The 23,524-nt window shown below is 42.4% G+C and overlaps 2 protein-coding genes across 9 annotated transcripts in view; one reads left to right on the top strand and one right to left on the bottom strand.

Moving 5' to 3' along the window:
• LOC137616293 (ATP-dependent RNA helicase DDX54) overlaps positions 1–1,055 on the bottom strand; it is a 121,973-nt gene extending 120,918 nt beyond the window's left edge. Inside the window, exon 1 of one of the 4 annotated variants that reach the window (XM_068345936.1) lies at positions 963–1,055. The gene's annotated coding sequence lies outside the window, so the exon portion shown is untranslated. Of the gene's footprint in view, positions 1–897 lie in introns of all 4 variants that reach the window. The other 3 variants (XM_068345935.1, XM_068345934.1, XM_068345937.1) reach the window with 3 other exon arrangements.
• Positions 1,056–4,151: 3,096 nt separating this feature from the next.
• Positions 4,152–22,261, top strand: LOC137615777 (ubiquitin-like-conjugating enzyme ATG10). 5 transcript variants are annotated; one of them, XM_068345473.1, is made up of 3 exons: positions 4,152–4,350; positions 5,451–5,535; positions 21,539–22,261. In XM_068345473.1, the coding sequence occupies exon 3, from the start codon at positions 21,546–21,548 to the stop codon at positions 22,176–22,178; it is 633 nt and encodes a 210-aa protein (XP_068201574.1). In that variant the 5' UTR covers positions 4,152–4,350; positions 5,451–5,535; positions 21,539–21,545; the 3' UTR covers positions 22,179–22,261. The 5 variants fall into 5 exon arrangements, with proteins under 5 accessions (XP_068201574.1, XP_068201572.1, XP_068201573.1 ...); XM_068345471.1 differs by having other exon boundaries at positions 4,152–4,506; XM_068345472.1 differs by having other exon boundaries at positions 4,152–4,558.
• Positions 22,262–23,524: the final 1,263 nt, after the last annotated feature.

The raw sequence follows: 23,524 nt of genomic DNA, 5'->3' as shown, positions 1-23,524 counted from the left end.
GTTACGGAACAAACTTGGTTTTCGACTGAAGCCGTTTGTAATTGGTTATGAAATCCATTACACCATCGTATGTTATAAGGATGCTTGACCTATCAGCCAATAATCTGTTATTGGAACTGTTCGTGTCTGCGTAAGAAAGTGAGGTAAAGGGCACATTAAAGGTAAACATTACCGTAAAAGAAACATCTCTCCAGACTTTGGAAAAATTAAAGGTAAAATTTATTGGTTTTATCATAATTACGGACGGAAAAAGCCTTTTTACTAAGAGACAGAGGTATCCCATAGAAAAGCATCCATATTCTTTAAAAAAGATGCTTATTTTCACTACAAATAAAAACCTAATTATCTAAGAAAAAATAATCAATGAGGTTAGCGTGCGCAGCAGCTCAGCATGTACTGCTTGCCAGTATATAGGAGCTTGATGTTTTCTTTCTCTGCGAGAGCATGGCCGAGCAAAAACCATTAGATTTCTAAAAAATATTCAGGTTCTTAGATGGTCTAACAGGATTTCGGTTTATAGGTTATTGAAATGTGGGTAAAATTCAGTGAAAGCACATTATTTACTGCAGGAAAAATTATTTTCTTGTCTAAAAATGTTGTTCCGTCTGTAACTATAATTCGCCCAATTTATCAAGCTCATTTATTTACACCTTGTTCAATCTCTCATATAATGACTATACTTCTTATGTAGCTTTTAGCGTGCTCTTTTCATCTAGGTGATTATTTTCTTTAACATTCAGTGCTACATGTTTCTGAAGGTACATTAAATAAGGCAAAAATTCGTTAAATAAAGAAAGGCTGGTCAGGGTAAACTTCCCGGTAGTCATTATAACGTCTAGAACTTCTTGGCATAACTATAACGAGATTAAACACTTACAAGTAATTAGAGTAACTTACCCCACCTAATATCCAAGACTTTACTTCTATAAAAAAGGAAATAAATCACAAGGAAAGTTAACAACCTCAGTCACGTTGACTTTTCCACTTGCCAGACCCGTTCACAGTAATATTGGGCTGCAATGTTACCTTTGTAACGGCAACCCAGTTAGGAAGTGTGTGACTGTGACAACACATTTTCATCAATTTTACTATTCAGAGAAAGGACAAACCCATTGGGGTTAAATATAAAAAAAAAAAAAACAGACACCAAAGTGGACCTATAAACTGTGTATTCTGTGATGTATATGAGAATGTTAACCACTTCATGTTATATTGTCCACAGTATCGTGATATACGAAGAAAATCAATAGAGCTCCAACAACCATACAAAAACAATAGTGCACAAACAGTTGGAAAATTCCTTATTTTGTGAAGAAAATATTAAAATTAAGAAAAGTTTACTACAACCAATGTGGATGAAAAGAGAATAAAAATATTGAAAATAAGGAACACACAAAACTAAAAGACATAAGATGCACCGATGCAAAGGCGAAACCTCGACTTGAATCTGAACCTGATTATTATTATTATTATTATTATTATTATTATTATTATTATTATTATTATTATTGTTATTATTATTATACTTATTATTATTATCTAAGCTATAACCCTTGTTGGAAAAGCAGGTTGATATAAGCCCAAGGACCCCAACATGGAAAATTAGTCCAATGAGGAAAGGAAATAAGGAAATTGATAAATTATATGAGAAGTAATGCACAATTAAAATGAAACATTTTAAGAAAAATAACATTAAAACAGACCTTTCATATATAAACAATAAAGAGATACTTATTTGTCTCTTCATCATAAAAATATTTTCTGCAAGTTTGAACTTTTAAAGTTCTACTAATTCAACTATCCTTTTAGGAAGATCATTCCACAATTTGGTTACAGCTAGAATAAAATTTTAAGAATACTGTGTAGTATTGAGCCTCATGTTGTAGAATACAAGACTATTAAAATTAACTGCATAATTAGAATTACGAACAGGGTGATACTGTCCGGGATGATCTGTATATAATGGAGGGTCAGAATTAGGAAAAGTCTTATGTAACATGCATAATGAACTAATTGAACGACAGCGCCAGAGATTAATATCGAGATCATGAATGGGAAGTTTAATAGACCGCTTTTACCAATGCTGTTTTAGAATTGTTTAATTTATCTTTCATCTTTCCTGGCTTTCCACAATTTATATTTCTCCATTTAAACACGTTTTCCTCGTCCTCTGTCTTAAACAGTAGCAGACTTGATATTGTCTTCTTTCAATTTTGAGTTTGATTTCAAAAGTCAAATATGATAATGTCTTGTGATATTTTTCGCATTGTAATAAGAAGTGCGTCAAATTTTTTCCTTCCTCATCAAATAATTTGCAATTACAAATTTCCTTCCCAACTGCAGATCTGCAGATAAAGACAACTCAACAAGAAGCAGATGAAATAATACTATACCTGAAAAACTGAAAAAGGGAATACAGGAGCCAAACAAGAAACAAGAAATTAGCAAAAGAATTATGAAAAACGTAGAGCATGAAATGAAGATTGGCGTGAAAGAAGTTAGGAATTAAATAGAAAAAAAAAGGAATATTTATACCAGAAGAATGGGATGAATTAGAAATATAATCAGCAGACAATTCTAAAGGAAGCAGATTAGATATAGACAGTAACCGATGACTATCTGTTACGAACACAGTAAGATGTTTGAGAAACTAAGGTTAATGAAAATTAAGGATGAAATTAATGACAATATTGGCAGATTTCAGTGTGGAGAGATTGTGGGTATATCAACAGCCAATCCCTTTATAACACTCAATGTTGTTTTAGATTATAATAATTACTTAGGGAGCTCATATATATATATATATATATATATATATATATATATATATATATATATATATATATATATATATATATATATATATATATATACTTTGAGGATGCAGTGAAATGTTTTATTAAAGGTTTGTGTAAGATGGTAGATAAAGATTATACCAAGAAAATAAACGAGAGAGGTAAAACAATAATTATGAGTCATGTTGGATATACAGAAATGGAGAAAGAAGGAAATGTTAGACACGGACCATTTTTTTTTTCAACATTATGCTCAATTGTTACAAGATTATAAGGTAGTAGGTCGGCCAGGGCACCAGCCACGCGTTGAGATACTACCGCTATAGAGTTACGGGGTCCTTTGACTGGCCAGACAGTCCAACATTGGATCCTTCTCTCTGGTTACGGTTCACTTTCCCTTTGCCTACACATACACCAAATAGTCTGGCCTATTCTTTAAAGATTCTCCATCTGTCCTCATACACCTGACAACACTGAGATTACCAAACAATGCTTCTTTGCTTAAGGGGTTAATTACTGCACTATAATTGTTCAGTGACTACTTTCGTCTTGGTAAGGGTAGATGAGACAATTTAACTACAGTAAGCAGCTCCTCTAGGAGAAGGACACTCCAAAATTAAACCATTGTTCTCTAGTCTCGGGAAATGCCATAGCCTCTGTACCATAGGCTCCCACTGTCTTGGGTTAGAGTTCTCTTGCTTGAGGGTACACTTGGGCACACTATTCTATCTAATTTCTCTTCCTCTTGTATTGTTTAAGTTTTTATAGTTTATATAGGGTATATGTATTTTAATGTTGTTACTGTTCTTGAAATATTTTTTTTTTCCTTGTTTATTTTCCTCACTGGGCTACTTTCCATGTTGGGGCCCCTGGGCTTATAGCATCCTGCTTTTCCAACTCTGGTTGTAGCTTAGCCAATAATAATAATAATAATAATAATAATAATAATAATAATAATAATAATAATAATAATAATAATAATACTATAAGTAAGAAGATAATAATCTTGGCTAGAAACACCCTGATATATGTACATTATATAATATTCCCCAGTAGTAGCATATATAGAGTAATATATAATAACTTAAGAAACTTAGTTTTAGCATCAATCCAAAGAAATAAGGCTAAGAAATAAAGAAATATAAATATTCACGAGAATGCTACTCAGAAAAAGGAAACCGTAGGTTTAGCTTAATCAAAATAGAGGCAAAACTAGAATACAGTAACAGAATATGAGATTGGACATTGCTGGCAAGTATAACTTATTAACTTAACCGTCCATAATCCATTTATGGTTCCAGGAAATTCCAGGTTCCAGATTCTTAATCGTTTACTCCAAAGAACACCTTTATGGGTACTACTACTGTGACCTGTTCTGCCTCTATCATCTATGTTTTGTTATTCTTAAATACAGTATTCTTCACTTTTTGTTTTCATGGAGAAAGAAATAAAATGTATGGTGACAAGTGAAATTAAAAGAAAAATAGAAGGAAAGAAAGCAGGAATGACCAAGTCGAAGTTTGTAAATGACAATTGAAGAAAATATTACATTTATGTATGTGAATTTGGCGCTAAGGAAGAAGCTGTCATATTAATAAAGACCGAATTGAATATGGTAGACTTGGAAAATGTTAGAAATAACAATGAAAAAGATATACAAAAGAACATTTATTTAGCTTTAGAGGAGGAAATTAGAGTCAATGATGAAAGTGTTAGTAAATATTTACTATAACACTTTATAATGAACATAAGTTTATTAATCGGTACTTTGAACTATTTTAAATTTCATACATTTTAAAATTCAGAAAGTTACGATTGAGGTTCTAAACCTAACTAAGCAAGGAGTCTTATTCTATCTACCGGCCAGCCCCCATCTAAACGGCCGAATCTTTAGCTTACCCTGAGGTTCAGCCTCATACCTTTATTGGTTTCCTAACCAACTTTCTTCTTGGCAAAGTAACACTAGATCATAATATTTCTTGTTTTTGATTAAAATTATTAAGATAAATAAACTTCCTATTATTATCATTAAAATTTATAAAAATTATTGTTAACATAAATAAGATTATCATTAATATTATTAAAATCATTATTGAAATTATTATTAAAGCCATTAAAATTAGAATGATTAAAATTATTATTAAAATTATTAATGTCAATATCATTATCAAAATTAATCGTCTGTTTTTGTCAGTTTGCCAGTGAGTACTATCTTCTGTGATTGCGATAGGATACCCTTTATTGTAACAGTTATCTTGAAGAAATATGAGGTTTTTAAACTAATGCTAGAAAGATTCACCCATCCCTATCAACTATAATCAATTTTTTTAGTGAGGCAGATTTGCACTGACTTGCAGGAAGGTGCCCTTTTAGCTCAGAAAAGTTCTCTGATAGCTGATTGGTTGGAAGTATTTTTGTCCGGATACTTCCGACCAATCAGCTATCAGGAAACTTTTCCGAGCTATATGGGCACCCCTGCGAGTCGGTGCAAATCTGCCTCACTAAAAAAAATTGACTATACATATACTCTGAAATGAGAATAGCCAACCAAAGAGGTTTCCCAATATATTAGAGAAACTATAAAAGTTACAAATAAAAGTATGCAAGATGTGCCGTCTCTGTAGGAGGTAGCTAATGATAATGAACTTCCTGCAGATTGTAGCGCTTTGCAGCTAGACGTTTAGTAGTGGGCCCACATTGGTAGCGTTGAGTGAGCGACGAGGAACCTGGAATCCCTACGGTAAGAACACATCGGATAGTTTTTGACACGTTAGGTATATCATATAATTTCTCTTTTAGTTAGTTTAGGTTAGGGTAAGTTTGGTCAGGATAGAATATCTTATGTTACCGTTTTACTTTTTGGAGCCTTTGTATATCAGTGGCTAGTTCCTCCCACGTGGATTAAAAATGGACGTCATCTAACCTAAACTTTCCCCCCAACCTAATCTACAAGACGTGTCCTTACCTACTTACCCAACAAGGGGCTAACGCCCCTCCTGCGACCCCCCCCTTACACTGCCGTATACTAAGTTAGCCATAATAATACATACAGGTGGCCGCTATCGTACATGCACCCCTACGTTTTTTTATAACAGTGACTTAACCTAACCTAGAGTGGTGGATCCTAACTTATTTTGGGGATGAGTTCATCCACCCTGTTTCCTTAACTGACTTGAAGCCGTATCATTTATGACAATGTATGTTCTCAGATTTTATTTGATTTTTGTAGTAATGAATTTATATTCTTTTTTGTTCTGGCTAGCCCCACAGACCTTATTTGCAATTATATGTCTTAATCTAACATGGAGAGATATTATAGCCTATTTTGGGATAATGTGTAGGTAGTTGGATCACTGAACTTTTGTGTAGGAAAATACTCGCCCACTTGATCAATATGCATAGCGAACCATGTACCACTTGCCATGTTACAGGAATGCCAAAACATAACTTGAAGTTTTTCAAATTGTAGTAAACAAGGAAAGGTTAATGTAACAATGATTATTGATACTGTATAACCATCTAGAACAAAGCAAATCTTAATTTTTCCAGCATATCTGTAATGATTTTTTAATGAAAAAATTATACTTTTTAGTAACAAGATTTCTTTTTTATGCTTACCTAGAATTTATCATACAATGTTCCAGCCTCACAGCTCTTATTTTTGCAACAATCAAGCAGACTAAAGCAAGTGTAAGGCTGATTACTTTGTTCCTATGCATAATACAAACCTTAAGCTTTTTAACGAAGTAAACACAGCTGGTTAATAGTTGGTCGGTAGACCCCACCCACCCAATAGGTAGCACTACTTTCACTTTGACTTTGGTTGCTCAATAGTACTGACATACTTCTCGGGGTCCACATCTGGCTGCTTTAATCTTTTGCATTTTCTTGCAGTTTGAATGAATTGTGTTTCATTCATGTTTGAGGGATATTTATGGAAGAAGCAAGGATATGCATTGGTTTTTGATACTGTAACTGTATTTGTGTTACAGTTTCATGTATTACCTGCCTTCAACCAACATATTTTCTCCTGTCGAGCAGCATCTCGGTTGCTGTCCTATCTCTTGTGTGTGGCTGACAACATGAGCTTAAGAAAGATGGTTTTCCTTGGATGCCGCTTGTGTGCCATCAAAAGAAGTATTCTTCTGTTGCCAAGTATAAAGGGGAGGGGTCCCGCCCTTTGCTCTTTCAGTGTCTACCAGTCCCGGAAGGCCCTAAACACATTCACATACATTGACATGCATCCCCCCACAGGTAGTGCAATGGGGGGATCACCCTCCAAACAAGGTCCTCGTTGACCGCGCCCTCATTTGGCTTGATGACTTCAGCAAAAAGGCTGCTTCTGGTCAGTTGATCTCATGAACTGGTAATTTTCATTGTTGTGCCTCTCTCTTACAGGTGGCTGCCTATGGGGTGAGTTCTTGTGTTTAGGAGGCACTGTAAAATATTATGGTTGTTAAAAGGTTGTGACCTTCCTGAAGGAGGAGGCTTATCTTGCCTTTTCCCACTCCCGCATCCACTTAATCCTTGGGAAAGAGAGAAGCACTATGTGTCAGTGAGGTGTTTTTCAAAATCATAGTCTTTGAAGGCCATGTGCTTGACGAACTTGTTGACCACTGCGTCCTTGCGCTTCAGTACCCAGTTGCTCCATTGGTAAGTAGCCTGGCTTAACAAGAACTTCATTGCCTTCGCACCTGAAAAGGTATCTCAAAATATACCTGATTCGAGGATTCTACAAAATACCTGTATGATTAATGTGCTAGACTAGTGGTCCAACCAAGAAGAGGCCTCAAGAACTAACATTGCTGCTGCCTTCATATTCATGGGCTCTGGGGCCGAGAAAGCTAATGGTTGTTGTGCAAGCCTTTCTGCTGACATCCCTAGGGTTAGAGTAGCTACCTCAGGGCCTAAGGGGAGTGGCTAAGGATGAGCTCCCTCTGTTACGTAAAACTTCCTCTGTTTTGGGAAGACAGGAGGATATAACTTTGAGAAACTCTGTTGTTGCAGAAAATTGTGCGTCCAGCTTCTGGATAGTCTTCTCAGTCTGACGCGATCATGGCAACTTGAGATGATGCTTTGAGGTGTGTGCTTTCTTGAGAAGCAAGTCGATGGATCTCTGCCTTCCCGAGAAGGGCGGTTTTGGAGCATCACATCGGGAAAGAAGACTCTTCCTCCAGCTCAGTAGAGGTAGACATAAAAAGGTCTCTCGACATCAGGACCTGGCGAATCGACAACATGGGAAATCTCGGCTGGCTCAGGGGAGGCAGAAATGCCTGATCGCCAAACTATACAGTCTCTTGTAGAAGGCACTGTCTTTCTCCACCTTGGTAAAGGGAGAGACATATAAGGAGTTACAGGACATTCATTGGGATGAGGTTCCATCTCATCTTGGAACTTAGAGTTTTGATAAGATTGTGGTGATGGTTCTTCGGTTGATTTTGATGGCCATGTCTCTTGGATTGATTTTGGCCCTCTCCGATATACGTTCTCTATTGGAGAAACTCTATATTTACCAATAAACCTTGGCAGCTCTAGTCTAGGATTCTCAGGATGTGGCTCCCCTTTCTTGACATGTAGAGGATCAATTTGTAACTCCGAAGAGCCTTTCCCATCTTAGGGCGTGACATCTCTTTATAGTCCCTAGTGGGAATGACTAGGAACTCCGAAGAGTTCTCGAGTTGGTGCTCCTTCTTGCTGTCTATTTCAACCCTTAGAATGGAGGAAAAGGGACTGGTCGTTCACCCGACTGAGCCGTTCGCTTTTTAGTTTTCCTCACAAAGAAAACTTTGAGAGGAAATGCCTCCTCTTTTTAGCATGGACTATTCTTTGAAGAGGTGTCTGCTCTTGTGATGGAAGTTGTATATGCTGTAATTGAACAGCTCACGCTCCTGAGGATCTCGTTCTTGCAGCCGAGGGTCGCGCGCATGTAGTTGGAGTGCCTCTTGTTTGCTTTCTGGTCGGGCTCATGAGCCTGTAGGCTTGACATTCACAGTTGAAGCCTCATTTCTCTAAGTTTCACGCTTTCTATGTTGGCGACGCTATTTAACCTCACACGTCTTAGATAAGGTCTTTCGGGACCGAAACATGAATAGAAACAGGAGCTCTCTTCGCTTGGTTATCTAAAGCAGTATGATCAACTGGGCTATAGCCCAAGAAACTACTTCCCTCACTCCTAGAGGAGTATGTAGAGAACTCAGAAGCAAAGTCCTTGTCATAAGAGTCAGTGCTCATGTGCAGCAAAGAAGGCTATGGCACAACAGGGTGTTTGCCTTCCAAATTTCGCAGAGCTTCAGCCGAAGCACGCTCAATGGGCTGGATATCAAAAACTGGAAATCTGGGATCATTTTTGAGCGTAAGCCTCCCTTTTTTATAGGGGAAGCAGGGAAGTTTACAGTCTTGGATGATTGACCTTGAGTAAAAAGGTTGCTGGTTATGCTCATCCTTTCCTAGGCACTCCATCAAGACCTAGGAAAGACTCTAGTGGCCCTCCTTTGAATGCTGTCACGTTTTTGAAGGACACATCACGGTTTGCTGACCTGGTGCAGGCAGTCTCAGGTCCGACCCCCGATTCTCCAATGGTACCCTGCCTGGGTACTCTGGCCATCCTTTTAGAGGTTTCAAACTCCTTGCGGAGGAATAGTCCCCCAACTGACTCAAGGCACAGTAACACTGCTGCTAAGCAGATTCCTCCTCCAGCAGTGCCCCGCCTTCCTTCCCCTCAGCGGTCATCTAGGTACCAGCAGCACATTAATATCAAGACATCTAATACCAGCCGTGACCCTGAATGGAAAAGGCTACTTATCATACCCATCACACTGCAGAAGAGGAAATGAGGTCACTAGGTAGCTACTCCCCCCAGGGAACTCCATCTATCCAAGGACCAGCAGAGGCTTGAGATCTACTAGAGACGTCTCATTCATGGACAACTATAGCTGATAGACTGAAATTGACAGGCACCGGTCACCCCAATGGCGAAACTTTCAGTCCCCTCCTCCCGTGCCCTCCGAAGATATAAGATCCAAGGCACCGGTGAGGAAGGAGAATCCTTCTCTCCTTGCGGACTTTAACATTCAGCCGCATAAGTGGAAGGATGCTAAGACCATTCCAAAGGACTGGTGCTCAACGTCTTATCAACCAAATCTGGGGATGGGTCTTCCGGATTCCAGGTCCACCTCTGTAAGACTGGAACACAGCAGCCTCCATCTGAGGTCTTGGGCCTCTGTTCAGAGAACAGTTGACAACCTTGACCCTGACTGGGCTCCTATGGATGTGAGCTCTGGGGATGAAGATTCATTTGATGACAGCCCAGAACACACTGATGGTAGGCTACCTGTATCTGCCAGCCTTAAGATATCCCCCATGGAGCAGAAGGACTCAGATCATGTCTTTCTGCAGGGACTTTTGTGCATCTTGGAGATCAACTCCTTGTTGGAATCAGATCAACTTCCATCTGAGGGAAAGGACACTGTCCTGAACCTTTTCTATGATACCCCCAGGCCCACTAAGACTAAGGTAGCCTTGCTTTGGTCTAAGGGGGTCAAGGGTGCCAGGAAGAGAGCTTACACCTAAGTGGTTGGAGTCTTACAGTCCCTCAGGTCTATAAATTCATCTTGCTTGCTTCCTCCGCTGTATGTGCGACAGAGGAAGTACTACGAAATCATCAACGATGATCTGTCATCTCTTCCACTAGATCCAGGTATCTTAGCCTTAATCCAGAATATGTCTCTGGAAAAGCTTGCTTCCTTGAGGGTGGCTTTATCTGCAGCAGATGCCGCAAACATTATGCGGGTTACAAAGTGTTCTTTGGGGACCATTTCATGGTTGGATTACTGTTTGGGGTCGGTGGGGTAGCAGTTTAAGAATGAAGACTTCCCCACTAACCAGGAGAAGGAGGCAATGTCTGGTTTCCTTCTTTCAAGTGCCAGGACTGTGGAGTTCCTCACTCACAACATCCTCATCCAGTGGATCAACTGGGTTTTGAGACAACTGGATGCTGTACTGTAGTCTCAAAATTCCAGAAGCATGTGCCTAGGAGAGAAGATATAAAGCTTTGCATCTCCTCAATGGATTGCCCCTCCCTCTTAAACATTGAGGACATTGAGGCAGTTGATGAGAGATGGAGGAAGGCGAGCCAGGACTCCTTCCTTGATTGGGCAATGACTTTTCGCCCTTACTCCTTGGCACCACTGCTGCAGTGATCATTAAGCTCCGGGGACTTAAGAAAGGGTTGCAACCACCTAAGCAGGCAGCTTTTAAGCTGCCCTTTTATGCAAGAGGCTCCATGGGTAGAGAAGCAGAGAGAGGAAAGCATGGCCGTTTCCACTAGAGGGGCATTCCTTCTACCAGTCCACTGGTGGGAGGATGCCTACAGAGCAGGTGGCAGTGGTGAATGTTCCATGGGGCCAAACCTTGGATGGTCTCTGTCCTCAGAAAGGGATACCACGTCCCATACATCTAGCGATGTCGAGTTCCTATGTGCTCTATGCTGGAGAAGGACAGTTTCTAAGAGGTCCTAGACAACTCCCCAGGCTTCTAGAGTCTACTCTTCTTGTGAAGAAGGCATCTGGAGGCTGTAAACCAGTCATAGACCTCTCAGTCTTGAACGAGTTTGTCCAACAAACCCATTCAAAATGAAAACAGTACAGACAGTCAGATGGAAAGACTTCATGATAACTCTGGCTCTCAAGGACTCTTACTTCCAGATCCCAATTCATCCACCATCAGAGAAGTACCCAAGGTTAACTTTAAACAAAATATACCAATTCAAAGTGCTACGTTTTTGCCTGTCTACAGCACCTCAGGTGTTCACACTGGTGTTTTCCCTAGTATCCACCTGGGCACACAAGAATGGCATTCATCTCCTTCATTATCTAGACGATTGGCTGATTCTTGCAGACTCAAGGGAGACCCTTCTTCTCCATTGAGACAGACTTCTCAAGTTGTGCCCCAATCTGGGGATCATGGTAAATCACGAGAAGTCTCCACTGCAACCTTCTCAAGATCTGGTATATCTAGGGATAAGGATAGGCACTAAACTATGCAAAGTCTTTCCAACCTAAGAAAGAATAGAGAGACTGAAAGAGGTAGCTTTCCCATATCTGTTGCTAGACATGCTACCAGCACATCGGTGGCTGAGGTTGCTGGGACACCTATCCTCCTTGGAGCAACTGGTACCCAAGGCTTATCTGTGAACTCGTTCTCTCCAGTGGCAGCTAAAGATATTTTGGCCTTGGCGGAAAGAACTTGGTTCCAATAGGGTCAGAGCAAAAGAGAGACTTGAGTTGGTGGGTGTCAGATGCCATCCTTCTCAGGTTAGTGGGAGTAGACTTTCTCCTCCCCCAGAATTGATGCTCTTGACAGATGCATCAAAAGAAGGGTGGGGTGCTCACCTGTTGCACCACACAGCCTCTGGGCTCTGGTTCAAGTCTGAGCGACAGTGCCATATAAGCCTCCTGGAAGTAAGGGTAGCCTTTCTGGCCCTCAAGAAGTTCAATCAGCTCCTTTCAGGACACACCATGGTGCTGATGAGTGACAACACAATGGTAGTGGCTTACATAAACAAGCAAGGAGGTATTTTTCACAGCCCCTCTGCCATCTAACTGTGGAAATGATAAGATAAACAGAAGACAACTCAGTACCCCTATCAGCCTGTTTTATCCTGGACAAAAGGAATTTTTCAATATACTTACCCGGTGATCATATAGCTGTCAGCTCTGCTGCCCGACAGAAAAACCTAAGGACGAAATACGCCAGCGATCGCTATACAGGTGGGGGTGTACATCAACAGCGCCATCTGTCGAGCAGGTACTCAAGTACTCCATGTCAACACAGAACCAATTTTCTCTCTGTCGTGCCACCGGCAAGACCTACTAAATACGCTGTTGTTTTCTGGATTGATTTTCACGTTATTTGGTGAAGTATTCATTTCTGGTTATTAGCTATCGCTGTGCAGAAGTTATCTTCAATACTTCCTTGCATTCTTTTATTGGATTTAGGATTATTTGTTGACGACTTGGATAGATTTTGAATTCCCCCCTTTGACTAATTCAAGATGTCTGACCCTTATCAAGTCCCCAAGTACAGGAAGTGTAGCGCTAGGGACTGTTCAAGGCGTCTTCCGAAGGCCTCTATCGATCCGCACACCGTTTGTTCCAATTGTAGGGGTAAAGCCTGTCAATTGGAAGATCGATGTGAGGAATGCGTTGGGCTTTCGGAATTCGATTTTCAAGAATTCCTGAAATATGCACGTAGGCTAGAGAAGGATAGGATCAGGAGGAGTTCGTCTCGCTCTATGGATTTTTCCTCTCCCCATGCCCCACAACCTATTCCTTCCCCTGTAGTGGTTGCACCCGACCCCCCTGCTAGCTCTCATCAACCTTCGATGGCAGATATGATGCGTGCCATCCAGGCTCTAGGTGAGAGAGTCGAGTCATTGGCGAATGACCGCAATCAACTCATGGCTGACGTCAGGGAGTTGAAAGGTAAAAGTGCAGTGGGAAGTGAAGTGAGTGTTAGTGCAGTGAAAAGTGTCAGTGTTTCTCATGAGGGTGCGTCTGTTCGTGCCTGTCGTCCTCCCAGTCCGGGACCTCTTGCAAGCTCCCAAGCCCAGGGGAGAAGCAATGTCGTACGACCAAAGGGTTCGACAGGCTTTAATCAGCGGACAGACGTTCCCTCCGTGGTTTCGGACGTATCTTGCCTAGATCGTCCCACCCACAAGAAGACGAGTGAGCCCGTTCATTCCTCGTCTGCGGAAGAGGTTTCACGCCAGAAACGATGGACCAAGGTCTCACGGCCTCTTAAACGCAAGGTCCCTTCCGAGCAAGTCCAACGGCCCAGGTGTAGCTACTGGGTCAGTTCGGACTCGCTGCAGTCCTCCGACGACTGCACACCTCTTAAGAGAGGCAAAGTGGTACCGCAACAGGCAGTAACTCCGTCTGTTGCCGCACCAGCTGTTGTAGACCCTAAGTGGTCTTTGCTGCAGTCTATGCAGACTCAGTTAGCTGCGGTTATGCAGGAGTATCGTGCGGAGAAGGTTGACGCTGCACCCGTTAGCCTACAACCTACCACGGTTGTGCGCCCAGCAGACGCTGAGGCTGCCTGCTCCCACACTCCAGCTGTGAGAGCTCCTCCACCCATGCGCAGTCGACCCTGCCAGACGCATGCTGACGTTCACAGACGCACGGAACCCTCCGTTGACGTTCGTGTGCTACCACAACAACAGGAGGGTGGAGTTAAGCTGCCGTGTTTTGACGCGGTGCGTCAGCCTCCGCAACCCACGGTGGTCTCCGCTATCCGTCCACAGTCGGGAGTAGACGCTTTGCGCACCCACTCAGCTATGGTTGTTGCCAGTTCTCAGACTGACCAACAGTGGCATGACGTTGGGTCCAGTGCAGCTACGCATGCACCCGTGCTGCCGGACTCAGCCGTTCAGCTTTTACCTACTCCGTTGCCTCTTCCTCCTCAACATTCAGACGAGGGACTCTCTGATGATGACGAAGCTGCACATCTTGACGACCAACACTCGGACATCGACGAACCCAAGACCACGCCTCCCTCCTTAGACTTTAGGAAAGTGCTTGCGCTGTTCAAGGATTTATATCCGGATCAGTTTGTGTCTGCAGCACCACGCTCGCCTCCCTCTGAGTTCGCTTTAGGCATGCAGTCAGCAGCACCTGCCTTTACGAAGCTCGTACTCGCTCGCTCGTCCAAGAGAGCTTTAAGGGTACTGGGAGAGTGGTTGCAGTCCAAAAAGCAACTTGGGAAGACATCCTTCATGTTTCCCCCGGTCAAGCTTGCTTCCAGATCTAGCGTCTGGTATGCCACGGGAGAAGTTCTCGGCTTGGGAGTTCCTGCCTCTGCCCAGGGCGACTTCTCAAGTCTGGTAGACTCTCCCCGCAGGCTGGCTATGAGACGCTCCAAGATTTGCTGGACTCCTTCGGATATGGACCATCTTATGAAGGGAGTTTTCCGTGCATTCGAAGTCTTTAACTTCTTGGACTGGTGTTTGGGAGCGTTGAGCAGGAAGACCTCCCCTTCTGATAAGGAAACTTCCATGCTCATTATGTCCTGTATGGACAAAGCCATACGGGATGGTTCTAGTGAGCTTGCGGCTTCTTTCGTGTCCGGGGTCCTCAAGAAGCGGGATCACCTTTGCTCCTTCTTGTCAGCTGGAGTCACCCCATGTCAAAAGTCGGAGCTTATGTTTGCTCCGCTCTCGAAGTGTCTCTTCCCTGAAGAGTTGATCAAGGAGATTGCCGCCTCCTTGATCCAGAAAGACACTCATGACCTGGTGGCGTCATCCGCACGCAAAGCCACCCCTTTGCCCTCCGTGCCTAGACCCAGGATGGACACTCCAGCGTCAAGGTTCATTCCGCCCTTTCGTGGCAGAGCCTCCAGCAGAGGAGGTGCTCGTGCCGGAAGTCAACGTGGGAGCAAGAAGAAGGGTTCCAAGTCCTCTAGAGGCAGAGTCTGACTGCCACCTTCTTCAGACAGCAGTGGGAGCCAGGCTCAAGAACTACTGGCAGGCCTGGGAGAACAGGGGCGCAGACGCACAGTCTGTGAAGTTACTCAGGGAGGGGTACAGGATTCCATTCTTGCGCAAACCCCCTCTAGCAACAACTCCCATCGACCTCTCTCCCAGGTACAGAGAGGAGGACAAGAGACTAGCTTTACAGCAAGAGGTGTCTCTCTTACTACAAAAGGGAGCGGTAGTCATAGTCCGGGACCATCAATCCCCGGGCTTCTACAACCGCCTCTTCTTAGTGGCGAAGAAGACAGGAGGGTGGAGACCGGTGCTAGACGTCAGTGCTCTGAATGTCTTTGTCACAAAGCAGACGTTCACCATGGAGACCACAAAGTCGGTTCTAGCATCGGTCAGGAAGGAAGACTGGATGGTCTCGTTAGACCTCAAGGACGCTTACTTTCACGTCCCCATCCACCCAGATTCCCAACCTTTTCTAAGGTTCGTTTTCGGGAAGGTTGTATACCAGTTCCAAGCCCTGTGCTTTGGCCTAAGCACGGCACCTCTAGTTTTTACCAAACTGATGAGGAATATTGCCAAATTCCTGCATTTAGCAAACATCAGAGCCTCCCTCTATTTGGACGACTGGCTTTTAAGAGCTGCGTCAAGTCGTCGCTGTCTGGAGAATCTACAGTGGACTCTGGATCTGGCCAAGGAATTGGGTCTCCTGGTCAATATGGAAAAGTCCCAACTCGTCCCATCCCAAACTATAGTATACCTAGGAATGGAGATTCAGAGTCAAGCTTTTCGGGCTTTTCCGTCGGCCCCCAGAATCAGTCAAGCCCAAGAATGCATCCATTCCATGCTGAAGAAGGACCGATGTTCAGTCAGACAGTGGATGAGTCTGATAGGGACGCTTTCATCACTGGACCAGTTCATCGCGTTAGGGAGACTCCACCTCCGCCCCCTTCAATTTCACTTAGCTGCTCACTGGAGAAAGGACAAGACGCTAGAAGCGGTCTCGGTTCCTATTTCCGAGAAGATGAAGTCTTCACTGACTTGGTGGAAGAACAACATTCTCCTCAGGGAGGGTCTGCCACTGGCTGTTCAGACCCCCGACCACCTTCTCTTCTCGGACGCATCGGACACGGGCTGGGGTGCGACATTGGACGGTCGGGAATGCTCGGGCACGTGGAATGCGGATCAAAGAACGTTGCACATCAACTGCAAGGAGCTACTGGCAGTTCATCTGGCCTTGAGAAGCTTCAAGTCCCTCCTTCTAGGCAAGGTGGTGGAGGTGAACTCCGACAACACCACAGCCTTGGCGTACATCTCCAAGCAAGGAGGGACTCATTCGATGACGTTGTACGAGATCGCAAGGGACCTCCTCACCTGGTCAAGAGATCGAAACGTATCCCTAGTAACGAGGTTCATTCAAGGCGACATGAATGTCATGGCAGACCGCCTCAGCCGGAAGGGTCAAATCATCCCAACAGAGTGGATCCTTCACAAGAATGTTTGCAACAGACTATGGGCCTTATGGGGTCAGCCTACCATAGATCTGTTCGCAACCTCGATGACCAAGAGGCTCCCAATTTATTGCTCACCGATTCCGGACCCAGCAGCAGTTCACACAGATGCCTTTCTTCTGGATTGGTCCCATCTAGACCTTTATGCGTTCCCCCCTTTCAAGATTGTCAACAGAGTACTGCAGAAGTTCGCCTCTCACGAAGGGACAAGGTTGACGTTGGTTGCTCCCCTCTGGCCCGCGAGAGAATGGTTCACCGAGGTACTGCAATGGCTAGTAGACGTTCCCAGAACACTTCCTCTAAGAGTGGACCTTCTGCGTCAGCCGCATGTAAAGAAGGTACACCCAAGCCTCCACGCTCTTCGTCTGACTGCCTTCAGACTATCGAAAGACTCTCGAGAGCTAGAGGCTTTTCGAAGGAGGCAGCCAGAGCGATTGCTAGAGCAAGGAGGACATCCACTCTCAAAGTCTACCAGTCGAAGTGGGAAGTCTTCCGAAGCTGGTGCAAGTCGAAATCAGTATCCTCAACCAGTACCTCTGTAACTCAGATAGCTGACTTCCTTTTATACCTAAGGAAGGAAAGATCCCTTTCAGCTCCCACGATCAAAGGTTACAGAAGCATGTTGGCAGCAGTCTTCCGTCACAGAGGCTTAGATCTTTCCAACAACAAAGATCTACAGGACCTCCTTAAGTCTTTTGAGACCTCGAAGGAGCGTCGGTTGGCCACACCAGGTTGGAACTTAGACGTGGTACTAAGGTTCCTTATGTCAGCAAGGTTCGAACCACTTCAATCAGCCTCTTTTAAAGATCTCACTTTGAAGACTCTTTTCCTCGTATGCTTAGCAACAGCTAAAAGAGTCAGTGAGATACACGCCTTCAGCAGGAACATTGGATTTACATCTGAAACGGCTACATGTTCCTTACAGCTTGGTTTTTTAGCCAAAAACGAACTTCCTTCTCGTCCTTGGCCCAAATCGTTCGATATTCCAAGCCTTGCTAATTTGGTTGGAAATGAACAAGAAAGAGTACTATGCCCTGTAAGAGCTCTTAAGTACTATTTGAGGCGTACTAAACCATTACGTGGACAGTCAGAAGCTTTATGGTGCGCCATTAAGAAACCTTCTTTACCTATGTCGAAGAATGCAGTTTCTTATTATATCAGACTTTTGATTCGAGAAGCTCATTCCCATCTGAATGAGGAGGACCATGCTTTGCTGAAGGTAAGGACACATGAAGTTAGAGCTGTCGCAACTTCAGTGGCCTTCAAACAAAACAGATCTCTGCAGAGTGTAATGGATGCAACCTATTGGAGAAGCAAGTCAGTGTTCGCATCTTTTTACCTTAAAGATGTCCAGTCTCTTTACGAGAACTGCTACACCCTGGGACCATTCGTAGCAGCGAGTGCAGTAGTGGGTGAGGGCTCAACCACTACATTCCCCTAATCCCATAACCTTTTTAATCTTTCTCTTGAAATGTTTTTTATTGTTGTTTTTGGGTTGTCCGGAAGGCTAAGAAGCCTTTCGCATCCTGGTTGATTTGGCGGGTGGTCAAATTCTTTCTTGAGAAGCGCCTAGATTAGAGGTTTTGATGAGGTCCTTTAGTATGGGTTGCAACCCTTCATACTTCAGCTCCTATGAGTCGCTCAGCATCCTATGAGGATCGCGAGGCTCAGTAAGGAAGACGTACTTAAAAAGGCAGAGTAATTGTTCAAGTCGACTTCCTTACCAGGTACTTATTAATTTTATGTTTGTTATTTTGAATAACTGATAAAATGAAATACGAAATACTTAGCTCTTAATGTTAACATATATGCTGGTCTCTACCCACCCCCCTGGGTGTGAATCAGCTATATGATCACCGGGTAAGTTTAATATTGAAAAATGTTATTTTCATTAGTAAAATAAATTTTTGAATATACTTACCCGGTGATCATAAATTAAAGGACCCACCCTTCCTCCCCAATAGAGACCCAGTGGGCCGAGGAGAAAATTGGTTCTGTGTTGACATGGAGTACTTGAGTACCTGCTCGACAGATGGCGCTGTTGATGTACACCCCCACCTGTATAGCGATCGCTGGCGTATTTCGTCCTTAGGTTTTTCTGTCGGGCAGCAGAGCTGACAGCTATATGATCACCGGGTAAGTATATTCAAAAATTTATTTTACTAATGAAAATAACATATTATGGCGGACAATCTGAGCAGGAACACTCAGTTAGTATGCTCCGAGTGGTCTTTGAAACATCACCTAACCAACAAAGTCTTGATTTGTGGGGTTCACCAATGATCAACCAATTCACGATGTCCTTCAACCAAAAGCTTCCTGTGTACTGCTTTCCAGTACCAGATCCCCATGCAGTTTGGTAGGATTCTTTCCAACATCAATGGGACAACATGGATGTCTACGCATTCCCCCCCTTCTGCCTAGTAAGGAGGCTTCTGAATAAGGTAAGGACTTTGCAAGCTCTTTCGATGATCCTAATAGCTTTGATGTGGCAGCATGGAGAATGGATCTCAGACCTTCTTCATCTGCTCACAGAGACACCAAGGGAGTTCCCTCCACTTCGCGATCTACTTGGACAACCACATGTAAAGATCTTCCACAAAGCATTAGCTTCGCTACAGCTTCATGCCTGGAGCTTATCCAGCAACTTCTGTCAGTAAGAGGCTTATTGCAACCAGTTACGAGGCGGATGTGAAGATGTGCCTACCTATGGGAGTCGTCTTCTGCTGTCTATTAGGCGAAGCAGGCCATCTTTTGTGGTTGGTGTCGCGGAAGGGGTATGGCTCCTCTCACCCCCACTATACCAGTAAGAGCAGTTTTTCTTGTACCTTAAGGAGGAAAAATCTGCTCATTCTCGACCATGAAAGGCTACCGCTTGGCCTTGAACTTAGCCTTTAGATTGAGCGGAGTTAACATTTCCTCCTCGACGGAATTGTCTCTCTTTGTACGAAGTTTTGAGCACACTTGCCCTCAATCGGAAGTCAGACCTCCTTCTTGGAACGTAGTTCGCCTACTACCAGCCCTGAAAGGAGCACCATACGAACCGCTTAGTCAGTTATCAGACCGTGACTTGACCCTGAAGACGGTTTTTCTGTTAACCCTAGCCTCTGCAAAGAGAGTCAGCAAGCTACATGGTTTGTTCTATGATATCACCCATTCAAGGTGAGGGGGGGGCATGTGACACTCAGTTTTGTCCCTGAGTTTGTTGTCAAGATTCAAAATCCAGCTTTAGCAGATTCTAGATAGTGGCCTTCCGGATTGAGAATCTCCGTTCTGTAACTGATGACCCAGATCAGCTGGTACATTATTGCGCCCTGTAAGGGTGTTGAGGAAGTACTGTATCTCAAATGAACTGCAAAAGCTCATTCACAGGTCAACAGACTCTTTGTCAGTACAAGTAGAGTCAAGAGGAAGATCACCAGAAACATGATCTCTGCCTGGATCAGACAGGTGATCGAATGAGCCCTACAATTGAACTCCATCCCTCTCGACTGTAGACCCAGAGCTCATTGCGTCAGGGGTGCTAGCACATCTCTGGCATTCAAAAAAACTATTCTGTAACGCAGATTTTAAAGGCAGGCATATGGAAACGCCAAACAACCTTCACAGCCCACTACCTGCAAGACGTTACCTACTGGAGCGTAGATACCTTCTTGATAGGTCCTGTGGAGGCTGCATAAAACATGGTTGGAAAAACCTCAGGTCCTTTGTAGGACAAGTAGCAATTGGTTGAGGGGAGACATTATCCAGTAGTAAGATTAGAATGAGTGTGCGAGTGGCTGGCCTCATTGTTCTTCCTTCTCCCCTCTCTTAGGGTTTAAGCATCTGAGAAACTCTGCAAGCTAAACTCCTCTCCGACTGCAGGTGGGTACCATTGTCCCTTGTATAACCTGATATATATGAATATATATTTGTTATGTCCTTGATCACCTAGTGAGACAGAATCGGGCAATGTCTGGATTAATTGCAGAGCTTAGCTCCAAGATTACAGTTACCTGGTCATGTCACAATGCTTAGTTCTCGCACCATTGCATGAATTACTCAAGTTGTTAGCTCTCACAGATGTTGAGAGTTAGCAAGGTGACATGGTATCTCTAAACAGCTTGTGTGAAACTCAGAGTCCCACCCCAGGACAGTCACTAGCCAGTTAGTTTAGAACTTCCACCCACCTAATGATGAGTGTCCACTGTAAAGAGCGAAAGGGTTTGTATATACTGTAGTTCTGGAACAAATGATAAATTTGGAAATATTTTGTATTTTTCCTAACTATACAAACCTTGAGCTCTTTACACATACTAGTCCTGCCATCACCTGTCCCCCAAGAAGTCCTGCTTGCAAGTACAAAGTGATTTAATGTTACCATTGTGGGTGTGAGCAGGGTGGCTGGTCCCCCCCCCCCCCCCCGCTAACTAGAAATTGGTAATTACACATTGCTAAAGGTCTTATGGCCAGCTTCAGCTGTCATTGAAATATATCTCCATTGTAAAGAACTCAAGTTAAGAAAGATATAGATTATTTCCAAATTTTTCATATGTTCTTCAACAAGAGTAAACTAATTGGATAATATTTGTGCAAAAGACATTTGTTTCACCACTGTTTTGTTTTACTACTGTACAGTACTGTACTTGTCACTGATTTTTTGTTGTGTAAACTTTTGAGATTCTTGCTGTGAATTTATAGACTTTTAATTGATGAAAAACATTTTAATATCACTATTTTAAATTTTTTTCTAATGTTATTGAAATATGTTTCAGTGTCACAATGAGCTGTTTAACCTACAAAGAGTTTGTCGATGCCTGTTTGGAGTTGATCGGCAAATCTCAGGAAATCGGAGATAATTGGAAGACAAATGGAAATGTAGATATTGAGGGGAATTTTTTCATCTCTAAGAAACTTCATCTTCCTGAAACACATGAAATAGAAAACAGTACAGGTAATTTGGATGATGACTATGAATTGAGTACCCAAAATGAAAACTGTTTTGAGACTTACGACCCATCATGCGTTGCTGCATATCCACAGTGTGATTTTGTTACTTTTGATTATCATGTGGTATATAGCCTAAGCCATTCAGTTCCTGTTTTATATTTTAATGCATGTTATATGTCTGGAATTTCTTTGAAGTTAGAGGAGATATGGAGTAGAATTTCTGTGCAATTCAAAGAACAGGTAATGACTAGAAAATGGGAGAGTTTAACACAACAAGATCATCCAGTATTAGGTGTTCCGTACTTTCACTTACATCCATGTAATACCATGAAATTGATGTCTCAATTAAATTGTGAAAAGGAACCCTCATTAGAACTCAGAGGCAGAAGATATATTATAAGTTGGTTAAGTATGTTCGGACCAGTGGTAGGACTGAAATTGTCTAACCAGTATTTTTCTATGTGATTATTTCAATTGTTCTATATGTAAATGAGTAATGTATTAGTTTTTCCAAAAATTATTTATTTGAAATACAAACCACTACCTTATTTAGCCTTTTACTTCACTTTAAAGTTGTCAACTCTACATTTTTAGTAAAAATAAAACCTCTTTACTGAGGGGAATTAGAGGACCCCAAAGATAAGATCACATCTCTCTTTCATTATGTTTAAAGCCTTGCTCTGAAATTTATTTGTTGACACATAATTTGAAGGAAGTTAATTGGGGACATCAAAGGTAGTAGTCAGTAGTAACTTAACCCAACGAACACTTTGATGGGGTGGCTGACTTTGATAACTAACCTAAACCAATGGACCTATATAGACTGCTTGATACCCCAAACTAAATGTGTATAGCTTATATGTTAAATCTGTGCAATTGATACCATATCTCTTAATTTCAGACATTCATCTGCAAAGCAAATAACTTTTAAGAATACATCCAGCAGATTCTTAATCATAACATTGCTATGGAGTCCTACTGTCTTATACTTACAATAATTGTCAAAAATGTACACCTAATTCATATACAGTACAGGTATTCTAATCCCTCGGCTGTCACGGGTGTTAAGAACCACAAAATAGATACAGATTTTCTTTTCATCTTTATAATTTTTTATTTATTTCAATTTTATAGACTTAGATTTTATAAACTCTTCCAACACTTATAAACTCTTGATACACTCTTGAACACTTTTAAAATAAAACTTACCTTCAATGTAGCCACATCCTTACGTATAATGTAAAAAAAGAAAATCGGAACACTATCAGTGATTATACTAAAACTTGATTAATGATGCTGATTAGCTGTGTGGTACTAAAGTATGTAGATGATGATAAGGTAAATGTACTACACAGCAAGAGGAACATTACATGTTTTGAGCTTCTGAAAGAACCACTTCAATAGGTACTTCTTCAAGTAGTGCAATATCTTTGATGTCATTGTCATCCAGCATAATAACTTCTATTTCCACTGGAAGAGTAGTACAGTACTACTATTTTTTTGCAGCTGAGGAACAGTGATTAGCCGTTGCTGATACTGCCTTTTCTTTTGTATAAGGAGGTTCTTATAAACTTTTAAGGCTCTGTCGATTGCATTTCTGAACTGCAACGCTAATCATCTGTGAGTCCCAATCTTTGGCCATTGTTGGAAGTACTTTTGCCCTTTTTGCTAGAGTTAAGAGGCATTCTAGAGTTGGGCTGACTTCCTCTTGTGTCTCGGGGTCCTCATGCTTTTCTTCGTCCTCACTTGTGGACTTCATCATCTCTGTCAGATCTTCATCTGTTAACAGATCTGAGTGGATCTTGATCAGG

This window comes from Palaemon carinicauda, chromosome 22 (assembly GCF_036898095.1).
Source record: "Palaemon carinicauda isolate YSFRI2023 chromosome 22, ASM3689809v2, whole genome shotgun sequence".
Lineage (NCBI taxonomy): Eukaryota > Metazoa > Arthropoda > Malacostraca > Decapoda > Palaemonidae > Palaemon > Palaemon carinicauda.
The sequence above is the reverse complement of the archived record's forward strand: the minus strand, read 5'-3'. Positions and strand labels throughout refer to the sequence as shown.